Source organism: Oryza sativa, chromosome 2 (genome assembly GCF_034140825.1).
Source record: "Oryza sativa Japonica Group chromosome 2, ASM3414082v1".
NCBI classification, from domain to species: Eukaryota; Viridiplantae; Streptophyta; class Magnoliopsida; order Poales; family Poaceae; genus Oryza; species Oryza sativa.
In genome coordinates, this window is record NC_089036.1 from 36,042,109 (window position 1) to 36,057,793 (window position 15,685).

The 15,685-nt window shown below is 44.9% G+C and overlaps 3 protein-coding genes across 4 annotated transcripts; all 3 read left to right on the forward strand.

Annotated features, from left to right (window-relative positions):
- The first annotated feature begins 2,118 nt into the window (after nucleotides 1-2,118).
- On the forward strand, nucleotides 2,119-4,886 carry LOC4331220 (probable prolyl 4-hydroxylase 3). The gene is made up of 7 exons (XM_015770073.3): nucleotides 2,119-2,518; nucleotides 2,629-2,710; nucleotides 2,981-3,176; nucleotides 3,436-3,565; nucleotides 3,658-3,845; nucleotides 4,038-4,137; nucleotides 4,513-4,886. Exons 1-6 carry the CDS (start codon nucleotides 2,256-2,258, stop codon nucleotides 4,109-4,111), a joined length of 933 nt encoding a protein of 310 aa, XP_015625559.1. The 5' UTR covers nucleotides 2,119-2,255; the 3' UTR covers nucleotides 4,112-4,137; nucleotides 4,513-4,886.
- Nucleotides 4,887-5,455: 569 nt separating this feature from the next.
- On the forward strand, nucleotides 5,456-10,083 carry LOC4331221 (sucrose transport protein SUT4-like). 2 transcript variants are annotated; one of them, NM_001402014.1, is made up of 14 exons: nucleotides 5,456-5,998; nucleotides 6,453-6,518; nucleotides 6,625-6,723; nucleotides 6,802-6,866; nucleotides 6,952-7,036; nucleotides 7,178-7,211; nucleotides 7,297-7,396; nucleotides 7,888-7,963; nucleotides 8,124-8,465; nucleotides 8,576-8,719; nucleotides 8,990-9,223; nucleotides 9,299-9,362; nucleotides 9,447-9,490; nucleotides 9,581-10,059. In NM_001402014.1, the coding sequence occupies exons 1-14, from the start codon at nucleotides 5,735-5,737 to the stop codon at nucleotides 9,749-9,751; spliced, it is 1,788 nt and encodes a 595-aa protein (NP_001388943.1). In that variant the 5' UTR covers nucleotides 5,456-5,734; the 3' UTR covers nucleotides 9,752-10,059. The 2 variants fall into 2 exon arrangements, with proteins under 2 accessions (NP_001388943.1, XP_015625557.1); XM_015770071.3 differs by having other exon boundaries at nucleotides 5,506-5,998; nucleotides 6,827-6,866; nucleotides 9,581-10,083.
- Nucleotides 10,084-10,519: 436 nt separating this feature from the next.
- LOC4331222 (uncharacterized) lies at nucleotides 10,520-15,555 on the forward strand. Its single transcript, XM_015770072.3, has 18 exons — nucleotides 10,520-10,774; nucleotides 10,894-11,010; nucleotides 11,137-11,262; nucleotides 11,367-11,429; nucleotides 11,987-12,094; nucleotides 12,737-12,814; nucleotides 12,922-13,014; nucleotides 13,356-13,442; nucleotides 13,579-13,680; nucleotides 13,767-13,886; nucleotides 13,989-14,051; nucleotides 14,124-14,269; nucleotides 14,353-14,446; nucleotides 14,549-14,607; nucleotides 14,718-14,757; nucleotides 14,844-14,935; nucleotides 15,027-15,096; nucleotides 15,207-15,555. Exons 1-18 carry the CDS (start codon nucleotides 10,553-10,555, stop codon nucleotides 15,273-15,275), a joined length of 1,749 nt encoding a protein of 582 aa, XP_015625558.1. The 5' UTR covers nucleotides 10,520-10,552; the 3' UTR covers nucleotides 15,276-15,555.
- Nucleotides 15,556-15,685: the final 130 nt, after the last annotated feature.

A 15,685-nucleotide genomic window follows, 5' to 3' on the forward strand; every position in this document is an offset into this window, starting at 1 on the left:
ACAATGGTGTGTACCCGGCGGCATCCGCGAAGAAGCACAGGAGTAGCGAGATGTTGAGAACTCTGTCGTTAGGAGTAGCGAGATGTTGAGAACTCTCATTAGGAGTAGCGAGAGATACTCTGTTCCTGACTATTGATGTTGAGAACTCTGTCATTAGGAGTAGCGAGATGTTGAGAACTCTGTCATTAGGAGTAGTGAGATGTTGAGAACTCTCGAGATGTTGAGAACTCTCATTAGGAGTAGCGAGAATACTCTGTCCCTGATTGTTGATGTTGAGAACTCTGTCATTAGGAGTAGCGAGATGTTGAGAACTCTATCATTAGGAGTAGCGAGAGATACTCTGTCCCTGGCCATAAATAGTCGTTGAGAACTCTATCGGTCTAATAAGACCTTATATCTTCTGCTGCAGTATCAGCTATTTATGTGACGTCTCATTGTTGGTTTGCTTGAGAAATGAGAACTAGTTATTTAAATGTCAGTTTTGCTTGGCTTGAGTTCATTTCAGCTTTGCCCGGTGCTGCTGCTGTAGGCATGTAGGAGCATGCAGGAGGAGCTAGAGGTGTTATTCTGTTATGCGGTGTTATTCTGTTAAGCTTTTATATATATATATATATATATATATATATATATATATATATATATATATATATATATATATATATATATATATATATATATATATATATATATATATATATATATATATAAAAGAAAATCGAGAAGGTGTTTTAGAGTAAGGTCAATAAAAAAGCCCGCTATTGGTTGTGATAAGTGAACATGTCGCCTATAGTAAGCGTTATAGCTAAGACATACAATAGAGATATCATATACTTGTAACATAAATATTTTATTGTTTTACGGGCCCACCATCTTCTCCTCTTCTCCTTCTTCTCATCCTTACATGGACGCCTCTTCTCATCCTTACACGGACGCCGGCAACGGAGAAGGTGGCGGTGAACATGGGTGACAACGATGGCTGTGAATGCGGACGAGGGCGGCGGCGACCGCTGTGGACAAGGGGAGGGTGATGGCGTTGATGGACAAGGGCGACGTTGTCGACAGCCACGGCGGCCGCAGACTAGGACGACGTCCGCCGTGGACGAGGACGGCGGGACGAGTGCAGGCAACGGCGACGGCTGCGGTGGACGAGGACGGCGACCGCGGGCGTGGACGAGGACAACCGCGGAGGACGAGGACAGCGCGACGGATGCGAGCGACGGCGGCAAACGCGAGTGATGATGGTGGGGCGGACATGAGGGACGAGGACGGCGACCGCTTGCGAGGATGGCGGGACGGCCGCGGGCGATGGCGGTGGTTGTCGTAGAAGAGGACGGCGGGAGGGACATGGGCCATCGCGCGAAGGACGAGGACGGCGACCGCGGGCGAGGATGGTGGGACAGCCGCAGGCGATGGCGGCGGCCGCCGAGGACGATGACGATCAAGGAAAACGGTGACGGCGATTGCAGCCGAGGACAAGGACGGGCGGCTGCCATGGCTGCGGGCGAGGGTGGCGGTACGGTGGCGGCCGAGGAAGATGGCGACGATGGTGGCTGGGGAAGACGGCGACGATGACGACACGAAAGACGAAGAAGGCGGCTGCGGCCGAGGACGAGGACGGGCGGCCGTGGGCTGCGGGCGAGGGTGGCGGGACGGTGGCGGTCGCGGAAGACGGCGGCGGCGGCGGCCGGGGAAGACGGCGACGGCGGCGGCCGGGGAAGACGGGAACGGCGGCGGCCGGGAAAGATGGCGACGATGGCGACGCGGAAGACGGCGATAATGGCGAAGCGGAAGGACGCGTGGAGGCACGGGCGCTGCTTGCGCTACCATCGCGGCGGGCCCACGTCTCGGGCCACGCATATCGCCCGGCGGTTAATTAGTCGCCCGCCGGCTCTCTCTCTCTTCCAGATCAGCAAAAAAAAAATCCTACGTGAACCTCCTAACGCTCATTATTGTACAGTAGAGTTTTCAAAACACCCGCATTTTGTAGCAAGGGTATACGAAATGTTGCAAGGAGGCAGGAATGTGTGTGCCCACGGTTTTGAGTTTGAGAGACGAAACCACGGGCCGCGGACCAAACTCCAGCCTCCTCCACACGAGCCTCAGCCCAGTAGTGATACTGACCTGACTTGCTTCCCTTCCTCCGAATCGAGACACGTCGCCATCGTCGTCGTCTTCCACCCGCTGCTCGTTTCCTCGTCGCGTCGCGCGGGAGATCTCTCTCTCTCCCTCCCTTCCATTAAGGTAATCAATCAACCATGGCGCCCTCCCGCCCGCTCATGCGCGGGATCCGCCCGCCGCGCGTCTTCCCCACCCGCGGCGGCCGCACCTCGCCCTTGGCCCTCGCCCTCGCCGCCCTCCTCCTCGCCTCCGCCTTGCTCCTCGCCCTCATCGCCTTCGGCGTCTTCTCCCTCCCGGTCTCCGCCCCCAACGCCGCCACCACCGACTCCGCCGCCGCCGGGGGAGACGCCGAGCCCGCCGATCCACGGCCCCCGCGCACCCGCGCCCGCCGCGACCTTAGGTAAGGGGCCGGGTTCCCCCCCCTCCCCCTGCTGCCATAATATCTCCAGATTTGCTTCCTCCTTCGATCTGCCGCTGCTAACCGTTTCTCTCTTGGTTTCTCTGGAGCAGCGAGGGCCTTGGGGAACGAGGAGCACAATGGACGGAAGTCATATCATGGGAGCCCAGGGCTTTCGTCTATCACAATTTCCTGGTAAAATAATCTGCTCTCTACACTTGTTCATTCATCTGCATCCTCTCCTCGCATACCGGGATGGCAACAACAATGGTGTTCACTGAATGCATGTTATGAGAATGGAATGATAGTACTGATAGTTCACGCTTTGTTGCCTGATAGTACTGATAATTATTTACTTTTCTGCACTTTTTGTTGCCTGATAGTTCACGCTCCAATAACTCTGATAGTTTACAATTCATTTTTGTTAAACTGTATGAATTGCTGATGGCTTATCTCTTTTGTTAGTCCAAGGAAGAGTGTGATTACTTGATTGGATTGGCCAAGCCTCACATGGTCAAATCCACGGTTGTTGATAGCACTACTGGTAAAAGCAAGGACAGCAGGGTACGCACAAGTTCAGGCATGTTTCTCCAAAGGGGACGAGACAAGGTTATTCGGGCCATTGAAAAGAGGATAGCAGACTACACTTTCATTCCTATGGGTATGTCATGGCTCAAATGTTTTCTCTTCTGCTATTTCTTTTCACAAATGAGCCAAATTCATAGTGTGGCCATACATGTCCTTTTTATTTCTTAGTCATGGATAGTACCCCATTGGCACGTAAGAGGTTTATGGCATTGGGTTGTTAACAATATGCAGTTCAATAATGCAACTCTCAACATTTCCATATTTTTATCATGCGAAGGTTTTTATCATGTTGTTGTAATCGCAATAATGATTTGATTCATTCTGGTTTGCAGAACATGGAGAGGGACTCCAAGTTCTGCACTATGAAGTCGGGCAGAAGTACGAGCCTCACTTTGACTATTTTCTTGATGAGTACAACACCAAGAATGGTGGTCAGAGAATGGCTACTCTTCTGATGTATCTGTACGTATGGTACTCATTTATAATGTATTGGTTACAAGTGTTGTTAACTGGATTTCTAATTAACTCCTTCACAATGTTATCAATGGAAACAGATCTGATGTTGAAGAAGGGGGTGAGACTATTTTCCCTGATGCAAATGTGAACAGCAGTTCATTACCATGGTATAATGAACTTTCAGAGTGTGCCAGAAAGGGCCTTGCTGTCAAACCAAAGATGGGAGATGCGCTTCTTTTTTGGAGCATGAAACCAGATGCCACTCTAGACCCTTTAAGTTTGCATGGTCAGTTCAGTGACTTATCTGCTGTTCTTATTACTTTTTTTAAACTGATTGCATGACTTGAAGCCTGCTGGGCACTTCTGTTCTATTTGCTATGTCCTGTTTAAAACTTCCATCGATGCTCCTTCAGATACTTTACGTGTGTTTTATATGCTCCAAGCAGTCCCTTTACAAATTTCTTTATGGTCTGAGCAGGGGGTTGTCCTGTCATCAAAGGAAACAAATGGTCATCAACCAAGTGGATGCATGTCCGTGAGTACAAAGCTTGAGCTTTCTGAAGTCGTGATTACCAAAGGTATCTAGTGTTCCTATGGATCTGTACTGAGTAAGATGTAAAGCTGGCGATATTACTGCATATTGCTTTCTTAACTAGTTTTGGTCCTCTTCAAAGTGACTTCCACTCATTCACCCTAGCACCAGAAACCCAGGAAGCAATATGGCTTTGAGGTTATCTAGCACCTTTAGCTTTGCATTCTTCTCTTTTCGTGATTACTCCTAGGATAGGAGTCATGCATTCAGATAGTGTTCTATGTAAATTTTCAGCTGAGGATGGTTAACGTTTGCTTGTAGTAGCTTGATATCTGCCACTTTGTGAGATCTTTACTATCTGAAGAAATAATTTGCTCAAAACTTGTTTTATAAACTGATGTGCTGTATCTTTCTTTGGCAGATGGACCCTATATAAAGCATTGACTGGGGCACTTTCCAGGATGGCAGTTATGTAGGCTTTAGAGATCCACACCGGTGGTATTCTTTGCTCTCTGAGAATATATAGTAGAGGCACTAAGCAAGGGGGTTTACTTGTCCATACCGTGTTTTTGGAGATGGTCTTGTTGAACCTGGCGCCTTTTCTTCTTTATTTTTTCTGGCAGACTACAGAGGAATGAATGGTCCATTGTTGGGGACATAGGGTGTGGCGTTTGATTTAGTTTGTTTTGTGGTGTATTGCTATCTGCTAATGTTAGTAGCTTAATTATGTACACTGTTGAGCTAAGTTGTCATTACTATAGAGCTCTCTCCTATACATGAGGGGAGGTGACATGATTTTGGTGTGCCTTTTTCTGTCGGTGGTGGTGCTGCTGGGTTGTGGTCATACAATCCAGGTGCAGACATGATGTATTGTTTGCGAATTTATTATATTTTTTCAGTCTAACCCTGAGGAAAAGGAATCTTTGGTGGTGTGGAATAGGCAAAATACGTTGGGTGGCATAATGTTAGATGAAGTGATTGATACACAGGTGGTTGTAGAGGTAACGTTGAGTGATCAAGTGCAGGCTTGCTGGAGCAAAAAGAAGATGATGCCTCACTCAGTCGTTGACGGCACAATCTAGCTAACCTGCTGCCATTGTGGTGATTCATGCCTCCTCTCCGAAGACTCTTTGACTTGTACTAATGGAGTGGACTGCTACCAAACACGCATGAATAGACGACCAGATCATCATACAATTCATCAAAATTAGCACTCCTAGTTTCAAACTACTTAACAAAGGAAATTCAACAAACTTCATTAAAATAGTGTAGTGTATTTTTTTCTTTAAAAAAAAATTGCCAACGCCAATCGCGGAGTTTCACATGGAGGAGGGAAGAATGGAATGAGCGCCAGGCGTCGCGTCGGCGCGCGCGTGAGTGCGTGATTTGTGTTGGTTGTCTTCCTCTTGGCTTCGCTTCGCTGCTTTGCCGCGCCTTCGCCGAGGGAGGCCGACCAACGCATCAATCAAACACACAAGCACACCACGCGGACGCAGCAGCAGGGGAGGAGACAATTTCCTATTCTTCCTCGCCCCGCGTCGCCTCGCCTGAGTCTGACTCTCCAAACGCCGACCAGTGACGCCGCGAGCCTTGCCCCTTGCCCGCGCAGATCTCACCAAACCCTACCAGATCTGCGCCCCGCCATGGACTCCGCCGCCGGCGGTGGCGGCCTCACGGCCATCCGCCTGCCCTACCGCCACCTCCGCGACGCCGAGATGGAGCTCGTCAGCCTCAACGGCGGCACCCCCCGCGGAGGCTCCCCCAAGGACCCCGACGCCACGCACCAGCAGGGGCCCCCCGCCGCCCGTACCACCACCACCAGGAAGCTCGTCCTCGCCTGCATGGTCGCCGCCGGCGTGCAGTTCGGCTGGGCGCTTCAGCTCTCGCTCCTCACGCCCTACATCCAGGTATACCCACTACCCTTTGCTCTCCCTTCTGCTTCAGAATGGAGAGTATCCGCATTTGGGAACGGGAACGGATCGCCCATATATGCGTGGCTTGATGCTCCCTTTTCTGTTTCTGCTGACGCAACCGTATTAGAGCACCAAAATTCGCGCCCTACATATTTTGTGCTTTGAATGCAACTGCTTACTGAAATCAAGGTTGCTGCCAAATGGCAATAAGTGAAAAATCAGCCAGGGGAAGACTTGCCTGCTTAGGAATTTCGATACCGTAAATTTCGATACACAGGAGAGGTTTAACTAGATGAAAAATTCACACTCTTCACATGTACATGTTAGAGAAATGGTTTCTTAACACCGAATAACTTGGTGGGCTAATGAGTTTTTAGGTAGTATATCTGTTTCACATGACACATCTTTCAGATCTATTTACAGCTATTCATTGTTGATTTTGATGCAGACCCTAGGAATAGACCATGCCATGGCATCATTCATTTGGCTTTGTGGACCTATTACTGGTTTTGTGGTAAGTTTCTGCAATAATTAAATTCCTCTTTTTTTTTTGTTTCATAACCAGGCATGTCCAACACTCCAAACACAATAGTATATTAATGTCCCGTGATTCTCTGCAGGTTCAACCATGTGTTGGTGTCTGGAGTGACAAATGCCGTTCAAAGTATGGAAGAAGGAGACCGTTCATTTTGGCTGGATGCTTGATGATATGCTTTGCTGTGAGTTAGATGAAGTTTGATAGGTTATCATATGTTCCCATTCTTTCTGTGCTCTAATAGGAAGAAATTCATACGTAGGTAACTTTAATCGGATTTTCTGCAGACCTTGGTTACATTTTAGGAGATACCACTGAGCACTGCAGGTAATCTTTGATACTTCTACTTCCTTTGATAGTTTTCTTCACATCAAGTGTGCCGCCACTAAAATGACGAGTACTGTTTGTTCAGTACATATAAAGGTTCAAGATTTCGAGCAGCTATTATTTTCGTTCTTGGGTTCTGGATGTTGGATCTCGCAAACAATACAGTTCAAGTAAGCCTCTTCAAAAGTTTGCTTGTCGTCATTTGTATTTGCACCAAATTTGTCAAAATATATGCCATGAATTAATTGGATTACCTCACCATGGATGTTCTCTAATATCCTGTTTCTCCTTTCCTTTTTCCCTACATACAGGGTCCTGCTCGTGCCCTTTTAGCTGACCTTTCAGGTAGTTAATGTTTTCATTTTGAATGTCTACCATACTGGACCCACTTAAATATCAGTGACTAAATGATATACCTTCTATTACGTAGGTCCTGATCAGTGTAATTCTGCAAATGCAATTTTTTGCACATGGATGGCTGTTGGAAACGTTCTTGGTTTTTCATCTGGTGCTAGTGGGAATTGGCACAAGTACGTACTTCATGTGTCCTTTATGTGCTTATGTTTACTTGAAGTTTGTTGCTCATAAGTTTGCGCTGTCCTATACATGCTACTGTTGGTAAAGGGTTGAATTGACTTGTTCTACTCAACCCAAATGGATCATTGTACAATTGGTAACATCTGACGGCTGGTAGTCAATCTGTATTAATAAACAAAAGCTATATATACATTTAGCAATTTCAGTACCATTTGTTTCAAATACTGGTGATGTTGTTTACCCTTTGAATGATACAAGAGTAGCGTATGAACAAGCAAATCACGGTAAAACATTGTCTCAGCATCTTTCTCTTCTGTGGAGAGAGTATCCTATCACATGTTGAAAAGTACTATACGGTGATTACCTGTTTGAAAGGACTACTGTCTTGGTCCTCTTGTTTAGGCATCTTGCTTGATGAAGTCCCTCTAGTTAGTAAGGTTTTTTTTGGCATGAAATCTGAGTTTATTTCTCATAATTATTGCAGGTGGTTTCCTTTTCTAATGACAAGAGCATGCTGTGAAGCTTGTAGTAATTTGAAAGCCGCTTTTCTGGTTGCAGTTGTAAGTTCTCTTAAATCCCGCTGCTGCGCCTGCAGTAGAAATTTCAAGCTGTTTTGTAACAGCCTGCAGAGCTAGCAGGTCATTCTTAGGAATTGCATGTGATATTATTTTGTGGAGTGTGGACTGTAATGTGTGCAAGCTGATAAGCCCTACTATGCAGGTATTCCTTTTGTTTTGTATGTCTGTTACCCTGTACTTTGCTGAAGAGATCCCGCTGGAACCAACAGATGCACAACGATTATCTGATTCTGCGCCTCTCCTGAATGGTTCTAGAGATGATAACAATGCATCAAATGAACCTCGTAATGGAGCACTTCCTAATGGTCATACAGATGGAAGCAATGTCCCAGCTAACTCCAACGCTGAGGACTCCAATTCAAACAGAGAGAATGTCGAAGTTTTCAATGATGGACCAGGAGCAGTTTTGGTGAATATTTTGACTAGCATGAGGCATCTACCTCCTGGAATGTACTCTGTTCTTCTAGTTATGGCTCTAACATGGGTATGCTACCTTAAGACATCTATGCATGTATATCAGCTGCATGCTGATTGTCTCTTACTGTTTTGGAATTTGTAGATTGATGGTGTTCATCCATATCGTTTGCTTTGCAGTTGTCGTGGTTTCCCTTTTTCCTTTTTGATACTGACTGGATGGGACGTGAGGTTTACCATGGGGACCCAAATGGCAACTTGAGTGAAAGGAAAGCTTATGACAACGGTGTCCGAGAAGGTGCATTTGGTTTGCTATTGAATTCAGTAAGAACCCTTGATCAATGTGTTTACTATAATTTGTAGTATGTCGCTATGTTTAGATGCTGTTACACCCCAATCATTTCTAGCCTTTCTGTATTTTTATTGGATACTGCTAGTTGTTGCTCTTACTCTATCAAACAACTAGCTGAAAGTCTTAAAACTTAGTTCATGTGCTTTCCTATTCTTTGTGCCCTGTAGTGGTTTAAGCATTTCAGTTGGATTCTAGTTTGAGGTGATAAGTTGGTGGCTTCAACGTTTGGGTCTTTAATACAGGTTGTCCTTGGAATTGGGTCCTTCCTTGTTGATCCACTATGCCGACTGATGGGTGCTAGACTGGTTTGGGCAATCAGCAACTTCACAGTGTTTATCTGCATGCTGGCTACAGCAATATTAAGTTGGATCTCTTTTGATTTGTACTCAAGTAAACTTCACCACATCATTGGAGCAAATAAAACAGTGAAGAATTCAGCCTTGATTGTTTTCTCCCTACTTGGACTGCCACTCTCGGTAAGTACCAGACTTCACAAAATCCTGCCTTGTTGGGTTGGAAGCTTTCTTACACTTGGCTCTTGAATGTCACAGATCACATATAGCGTTCCTTTTTCTGTGACTGCTGAGCTGACTGCTGGAACAGGAGGTGGACAAGGTTTGTGTTGCTGATGTTTTTTTCTTTTACACTATGCTCATGTGATTCTCATTGATTGAGGATATTTTTTTTATCAATCTCCAGGTCTGGCAACAGGAGTCCTGAACCTTGCAATCGTTGTTCCGCAGGTTAGCATGTTCATAAGAAACAAAATGTATTTCTATATGTGCTGTCACTGAAGATGTCTTGACCATTTAATACTCCATTATTCTGTGCAGATAGTAGTGTCACTAGGAGCAGGTCCATGGGATGCTCTCTTTGGGGGAGGGAACGTCCCTGCTTTCGCCTTGGCTTCCGTTTTCTCACTAGGAGCTGGTGTCCTCGCGGTCCTTAAGCTACCCAAGCTGCCAAACTCTTACAGATCTGCTGGGTTCCATGGATTTGGCTGAGCAGAACACCAGCCGCATGGTGTGTAACATTGAGAAATGCAACTCCATTTTGCCATTCGTTTACAGTGAAATGATTCTTTTTACCTACTACTACAACAGAATAAGCTGAAAAGATAGAGATTAGGATAGAGAGCTAGGTAACTAGTCCAGTTAGGTTGATGTGCATACAAGGCAATTGGAAGGTGTAAGAGCTGTATCTACTTTTTTGACAGAAAAATGTAAGCTCTGCCCGAATGACATGGCGGATAGATTTTACAATGGATGTAATCATGTACTATATATAACACGTTTTGGTCACAGCTTGCCAAGTTTCATGTATAGTACTGCTACTACTTGCTGTGTGTTTCTGAGGAAAATTTATTAGCTGTCTGATCTTGAGTAGTACAAAGCTCTCTTCTCTTTGAGAAAAGGGTAATAATGTACGCCTACTTAAATTGGCTTAAAACATGCTGGGGCATCAGGTTCATTTCTGAGTGAGATCTACTTATAAGAATCAAATGGGATATATGTCCCGAAGATGGTGAAGTGGCAGATGTTTTTTTTCTTTTAACTCCGGAAACAAAATGAAGTCACAATTGCTTTATGCAAAGTGATACATACAGTAAATCGACGAAAAAACAAAGAGGAAAAAAAAGGGGAGTTTGCAACTTTGCATAGACGTGGGACGGTCTATCATGGGCCATTGTTGGCCCGGCCCACGAGCCCAACCGACCTACACAACCCAACTAACAAAAAAGCGAGGCAGAGGCACATCTCTTCCTCCCTCTCGACTCTGGACCTCTCCTCTCCACGCCGACCGCCATGGCCGCCGCCGCCGAGGTCGACGCGGCCCCCGACCTCCCCAACGGATCCTCCGCCACCGCCACAACCGACAAGAAGAAGTCGCGGGAGAGCGAGCGCCGCCGCCGCCGCCGCAAGCAGAAGAAGAACAAGGCCGCGTCCAACGCCGCAGATGCGGATGCGGCCGGGGACGCCGGGGCCGACGACGACGCCGCCGAGGAGAAGCCTGATGTCAAACCCCAGGTACAGCCACAGGGAGCGCCTCTCTCTTTGTTCTTAGGGTTTGGGGGGGTTCATGTTTTTTTCTTTTTTCCTTTTCTTTTTGCTTGTTTGGTCTGACCTAGGAACCGTGGTTGCCGCAGGTGGAGGTGGAGGTGGAGTACGTCCCGGAGCAGGCGGACCTGGACGACGGCCTCCTCGCCGACTTCAAGAGCATCTTCGACAAGTTCACCTTCAAGGATTCCTCTGCCGACGCCGAGGTATTACCGCTTCCTCTTGTGCTGCTACGGAAGACAAACCGATCGATATAAGATTCCTCTCTCATGCTTCAATTTTGCCTGCTCTATGTGGAGAAATTGACAAGTGGATTGGTATTTTTCTGATAGGATGACGAGAAGAAAGATGAGGCTGGCACTGATGCCGCAAAGAAGGCTGCAGGGTCTGATTCGGACGACGACGAGCAGGGGACACAGCAAAAGAAGGAAGGGGGCTTGTCCAACAAGCAAAAGAAAGTTCGTTCTTCGCATCTCCCTATTGTTGATAACATGTTTCAGTGCCTCCATCTTCCTTCTATGTTAATTCACCTTAAGCTTAAGTTTTTCTTTCCGTTTTTTAGCTACAACGAAGGATGAAGATTGCAGAACTGAAACAGATATGCAATAGACCTGATGTTGTGGAGGTAAGCTACCCTTATTAGTTATGCTAAGATTAACTGGTAGTTGGCTGCTTGATGTACATCTGTTTGAGTGTGTTGTCACTATGTTATGTCGTAATTGCTCATCTAGGGTGTCACTGCCAGCGCTGCCAGATATAGGTGAATCTGAAGTGAATTCACAACAATGTGTTGAAATGCACCACTTATAAGATTAAAGCTTCTCAATTCTCAAACGTTTTTGTACATTCATTACCTGTGCAAGGGGTACACCCTTCTGTTGTTCACAGTTCCTAATGCTGGGCATTCTTGTATTTTAGCTTCATTGAACATACATAGTAATGTGCTGCATGTATTTTTCTTGATTCTTGAGGGTAGAATTGTTACATAAATTCCCTAGCAATTGCAGCAAATGTCTTCATGGTGCACACACTTGTACCAGTATTGCTATATTGGAGTGCAAACATAAATATTACTTTTATCTTATTGAGGAAAATGAAGCAACGGGAATGACACCAGTAAAGTAGTTCTATGTAAACTTGTTGATTAATCTTTGTTTGAGACATCTGTATTCTTCTTGCTAGGTCTGGGATGCAACGGCATCGGATCCATCATTACTTGTCTATCTGAAGTCCTACAGGAACACTGTACCTGTCCCAAGGCATTGGTGTCAAAAGCGCAAATTCTTGCAGGTTTGTGATTACCTACCAACCTGCCATCAATGACAACCATGTTGTTTTGCATAATATTAATGAAGAACAGTGCTTCTGTGCGCTCCTAAAAAATTGCACACAAATTTAAATGTTGTTGTTAGTACTGGAGTTCCTATTAAGTAGTTGCGACTGTCATTCAAAGCCATCATTTTGCTTCAAAACTCACCTGTAGAAGAGTTGAATAGTTTTTCTGAATCATTTTAGTGGAGTTTGATGTGGAACAATTTACTCAAAAAGAGGTGTGGATGGGGAGTGAGGGGACATAATGTTGATAAATTTACACCCCTCTTATACAGATGCAATTCTTGCAGGGATGCTGTAACAACCTGGGAGCAAGAGCTTCATGGTGCAATACTTGACTGATTTGTATAGCATAAACTTTAAGGGTGTCACATCTAGTTAATTCATGTGGCATTTTCTGAGAGAGAAATTTTAGTCTAGCCTGGGTCTATCCGTCTATGTCTCTTGTTGCTTGCATATATGAACTTGTCATTTTCTCTAGCCATTACATAGCCTTTTTTAATATTCAATGCGCGAAGCTGTATTTTGCATGGAGCATTGCCTTTATTTGTTGATTTATTTCCTTGTCCAGATTTTATGCCACCTTATTGTCTCTTGCAGGGTAAGCGAGGTATCGAGAAACAACCTTTTCAACTCCCTGACTTCATCGCTGCAACTGGAATAGAAAAAATAAGACAGGTAACTTGATTATCTCGATTCTTTTAGGCTTTTCTTGGGACATGATACCAGCTTACTTTAGGAGCTGTGTGGTGCTCGAATTTTATTTAAATTTCTTTTTTTTTCAGGCATATATTGAGAAGGAGGATAGTAAAAAGTTGAAACAAAAGCAGCGGGAGCGTATGCAACCAAAAATGGGCAAGATGGATATAGATTATCAGGTAAAAATTTACTCCTATTGTCTATAGAGATCATTTGATGGTATCAACATTTATTGTAAACACACATTTTCATACTCTTTCCTTAAGCTCAAGTTCTAATAATGTTGAATTTTTCTGCTTTTCTTTTTGAGACTGGTAATGGGTGTTACAGACTGTTTTAGTCCTAATGCAGCATTACAGCACACATGTTTATGTTAAGCTCAAAATTCAGGGTGTTTTAACTATTCAACCCAAAATCTAGAGTAATTTATCTCATATATCCAGCTGGGGCCTGAGTTATCAACTCCTGACATGATTCACAGGCAGGAAAAATAAGTCTCACCTTGATTTCGTTGGTACAGGTCTTGCATGACGCCTTCTTCAAATACCAAACAAAGCCAAAATTGACTAGTCATGGTGACCTGTATTATGAAGGGAAAGAGTTTGAGGTACTTTTACATTATCTTTCATGCTGATATATATAAAAGAATCGAGATAATTGGTAACTGTCTGCACAATCCATTTATCTGTGTTTTCGTACATTGAGTATTTGAATTTGTTGCTTTGTACATGTGGACTTAATAGGTCAAGCTTAGGGAAATGAAGCCAGGCATGCTGTCGCGAGAACTTAAAGAGGCTCTTGGTATGCCTGATGGTGCGCCACCTCCATGGCTTATAAACATGCAGGTATTTTTCTGAAGAACAATTTCCATGTATCCGGTGTTCTAGTTGAGAAGTTCTCTATGTCAACTGATAACATTAAATTTTGGCAGAGATATGGTCCTCCGCCCTCTTATCCTCAGCTGAAGATTCCTGGGCTAAATGCTCCGATTCCTCCTGGTGCTAGCTTCGGATACCGACCTGGGGAATGGGGAAAACCTCCTGTTGATGAGGTATATCACATGTTAGATCCGCCCCTGGCGGACTCTGACTTACTAAAATGCAGTCTTTAACCAACATGCATCTCTTACTAATTTTGTTCTTTTGGAAAACAGCATGGGCGCCCCTTATATGGAGATGTTTTTGGAGTCCTACAGCAGGATGAACCTAATTATGATGTATGTCTATTTTTATATTTTATTGTTTGAGCTGAATACAAGAACTGACTGTTGTTCTATTTTGTATTGCAGGAAGAACCTGTTGATCGCAGCAAGCACTGGGGAGACTTGGAGGAGGAAGAGGAGGAGGAGGAAGAAGAGGAGGAAGAGGAGGAAGAAGAGCCAATGGAAGATGAAGACATGGAAGACGGCATGCAATCTGTTGACACCATCTCAAGGTGCTACCATAATTCTTTGATGCCTTACTTAGTTTTTCTTTCCCAAATAAAGAACTATGTATTGATGTTTGTTTTGCTGATAGCACTCCAACTGGTGTGGAAACACCTGATGTGATTGATCTTCGGAAGCTGCAGCGGAAAGAGCCTGAAAAGCAGACCGAGAAGCAACTATACCAGGTGAGGACTTTGCCTTCAATTGTTTGTGGCATCTCAGGATACAGACCTTTAAATTGGTTTTGTTCAGTCTATAACCGACCTTTTTGTCCTTTTTCTTTGAAGATTCTTGAGCAAAAAGAAGAAAGAATTGCTCCTGGGGCTATCTATGGATCAAGCCATACGTATGTTACATTAACTACTACCTAGTTACCCAACGTCAAACTTTTCTTATGGTATTCCATCCAATTTGACGATATGAATTAACTCTTATGGAATCTTGTTGCTTTTGCAGGTATGCGATTGGTGCACAGGATAAGGCTGGTCCTAAAAGGGTAGGCTTCATAGTCCTTTGCACTATGTTTACAAGTGGTTTCACTGAATGCGTGCTTTAATGATTTTTGGTTGTGGACCACTGCAGGTGGATCTTCTCAAGAATCAGAAGTCTGATAAGGTGGATGTCACCATACAACCTGAGGAGCTTGAAGTTATGGATGATGTTTTGGCTGCCAAGTAAGATTTTGTGTTGTCAATGCATTGTGAAGTTGAGATGGTGCTAATCACAGCGAGTGGAAGATGCTAACACTTTATACCATGTACACAGGTACGAGGAAGCCCGGGAGGAGGAGAAGCTACGGAACCAGAAGGAAGATTTCAGCGACATGGTGGCGGAGGTACATTCTTCCCATTGTCACCAACTAAGAAGCATGAGCTTTTTGTTGTTTTTATTCCTTGGTGGTGTGTCCCTATGTCGCTAACAATAGGGCATATGTGCATTTTGCAGAACGCAAGCAAGAGGAAGAGGAAGCAGGAGAAGGACGGGAAGTCGAAGAAGAAAGACTTCAAGTTCTAGATGTTGCCCTTTGCGAGTTAGCCAGATCCAAGGAAGAGGAGGCGGCACGGCATCCATCTGTTTTTTTAGATTGCCCTTGTCTGAGAATAGATGAATGCGTAGGCACGAGTGTAGCAGCAGCACAGCCCTTTTTTATGTGTGTGTGTATTGTATGACTGATGGCCTTCACCTTGATATGATGATGATGTTTACTTTACTGGACAATTATCGTGTAGTAGAGGACAGAGAGCGTTACGTTCTCTTTTCACATACTAGTAACATCTTCTTAGCTTCCGTGTCATGTTTCTTTTTGTTATCTTTTCCTTTGCTGAGAGGAGGCATTCTTTGCCTTTCTCAGCCCAGGTGACAGGCAGTCCACATCCTTATCGCTCTTTGCTAGTTAGCGCTAATTCTCTTTAGCTAGTATCTAA

Excerpts from the sequence above, each read along its gene's own strand:
- LOC4331220 (XM_015770073.3), top strand. The coding sequence starts at position 2,256 with ATGGCGCCCTCCCGCCCGCTCATGCGCGGGATCCGCCCGCCGCGCGTC. Across the intron at positions 2,711-2,980 it reads TCGTCTATCACAATTTCCTG|TCCAAGGAAGAGTGTGATTA; the intron begins GTAAAATAATCT and ends CTCTTTTGTTAG. Across the intron at positions 3,846-4,037 it reads AGACCCTTTAAGTTTGCATG|GGGGTTGTCCTGTCATCAAA; the intron begins GTCAGTTCAGTG and ends TGGTCTGAGCAG.
- LOC4331221 (NM_001402014.1), top strand. The coding sequence starts at position 5,735 with ATGGACTCCGCCGCCGGCGGTGGCGGCCTCACGGCCATCCGCCTGCCC. Across the intron at positions 8,720-8,989 it reads TTGGTTTGCTATTGAATTCA|GTTGTCCTTGGAATTGGGTC; the intron begins GTAAGAACCCTT and ends TCTTTAATACAG. Across the intron at positions 9,363-9,446 it reads TGGAACAGGAGGTGGACAAG|GTCTGGCAACAGGAGTCCTG; the intron begins GTTTGTGTTGCT and ends ATCAATCTCCAG.
- LOC4331222 (XM_015770072.3), top strand. The coding sequence starts at position 10,553 with ATGGCCGCCGCCGCCGAGGTCGACGCGGCCCCCGACCTCCCCAACGGA. Across the intron at positions 12,095-12,736 it reads AAAAGCGCAAATTCTTGCAG|GGTAAGCGAGGTATCGAGAA; the intron begins GTTTGTGATTAC and ends TGTCTCTTGCAG. Across the intron at positions 14,447-14,548 it reads CCGAGAAGCAACTATACCAG|ATTCTTGAGCAAAAAGAAGA; the intron begins GTGAGGACTTTG and ends TTTTCTTTGAAG.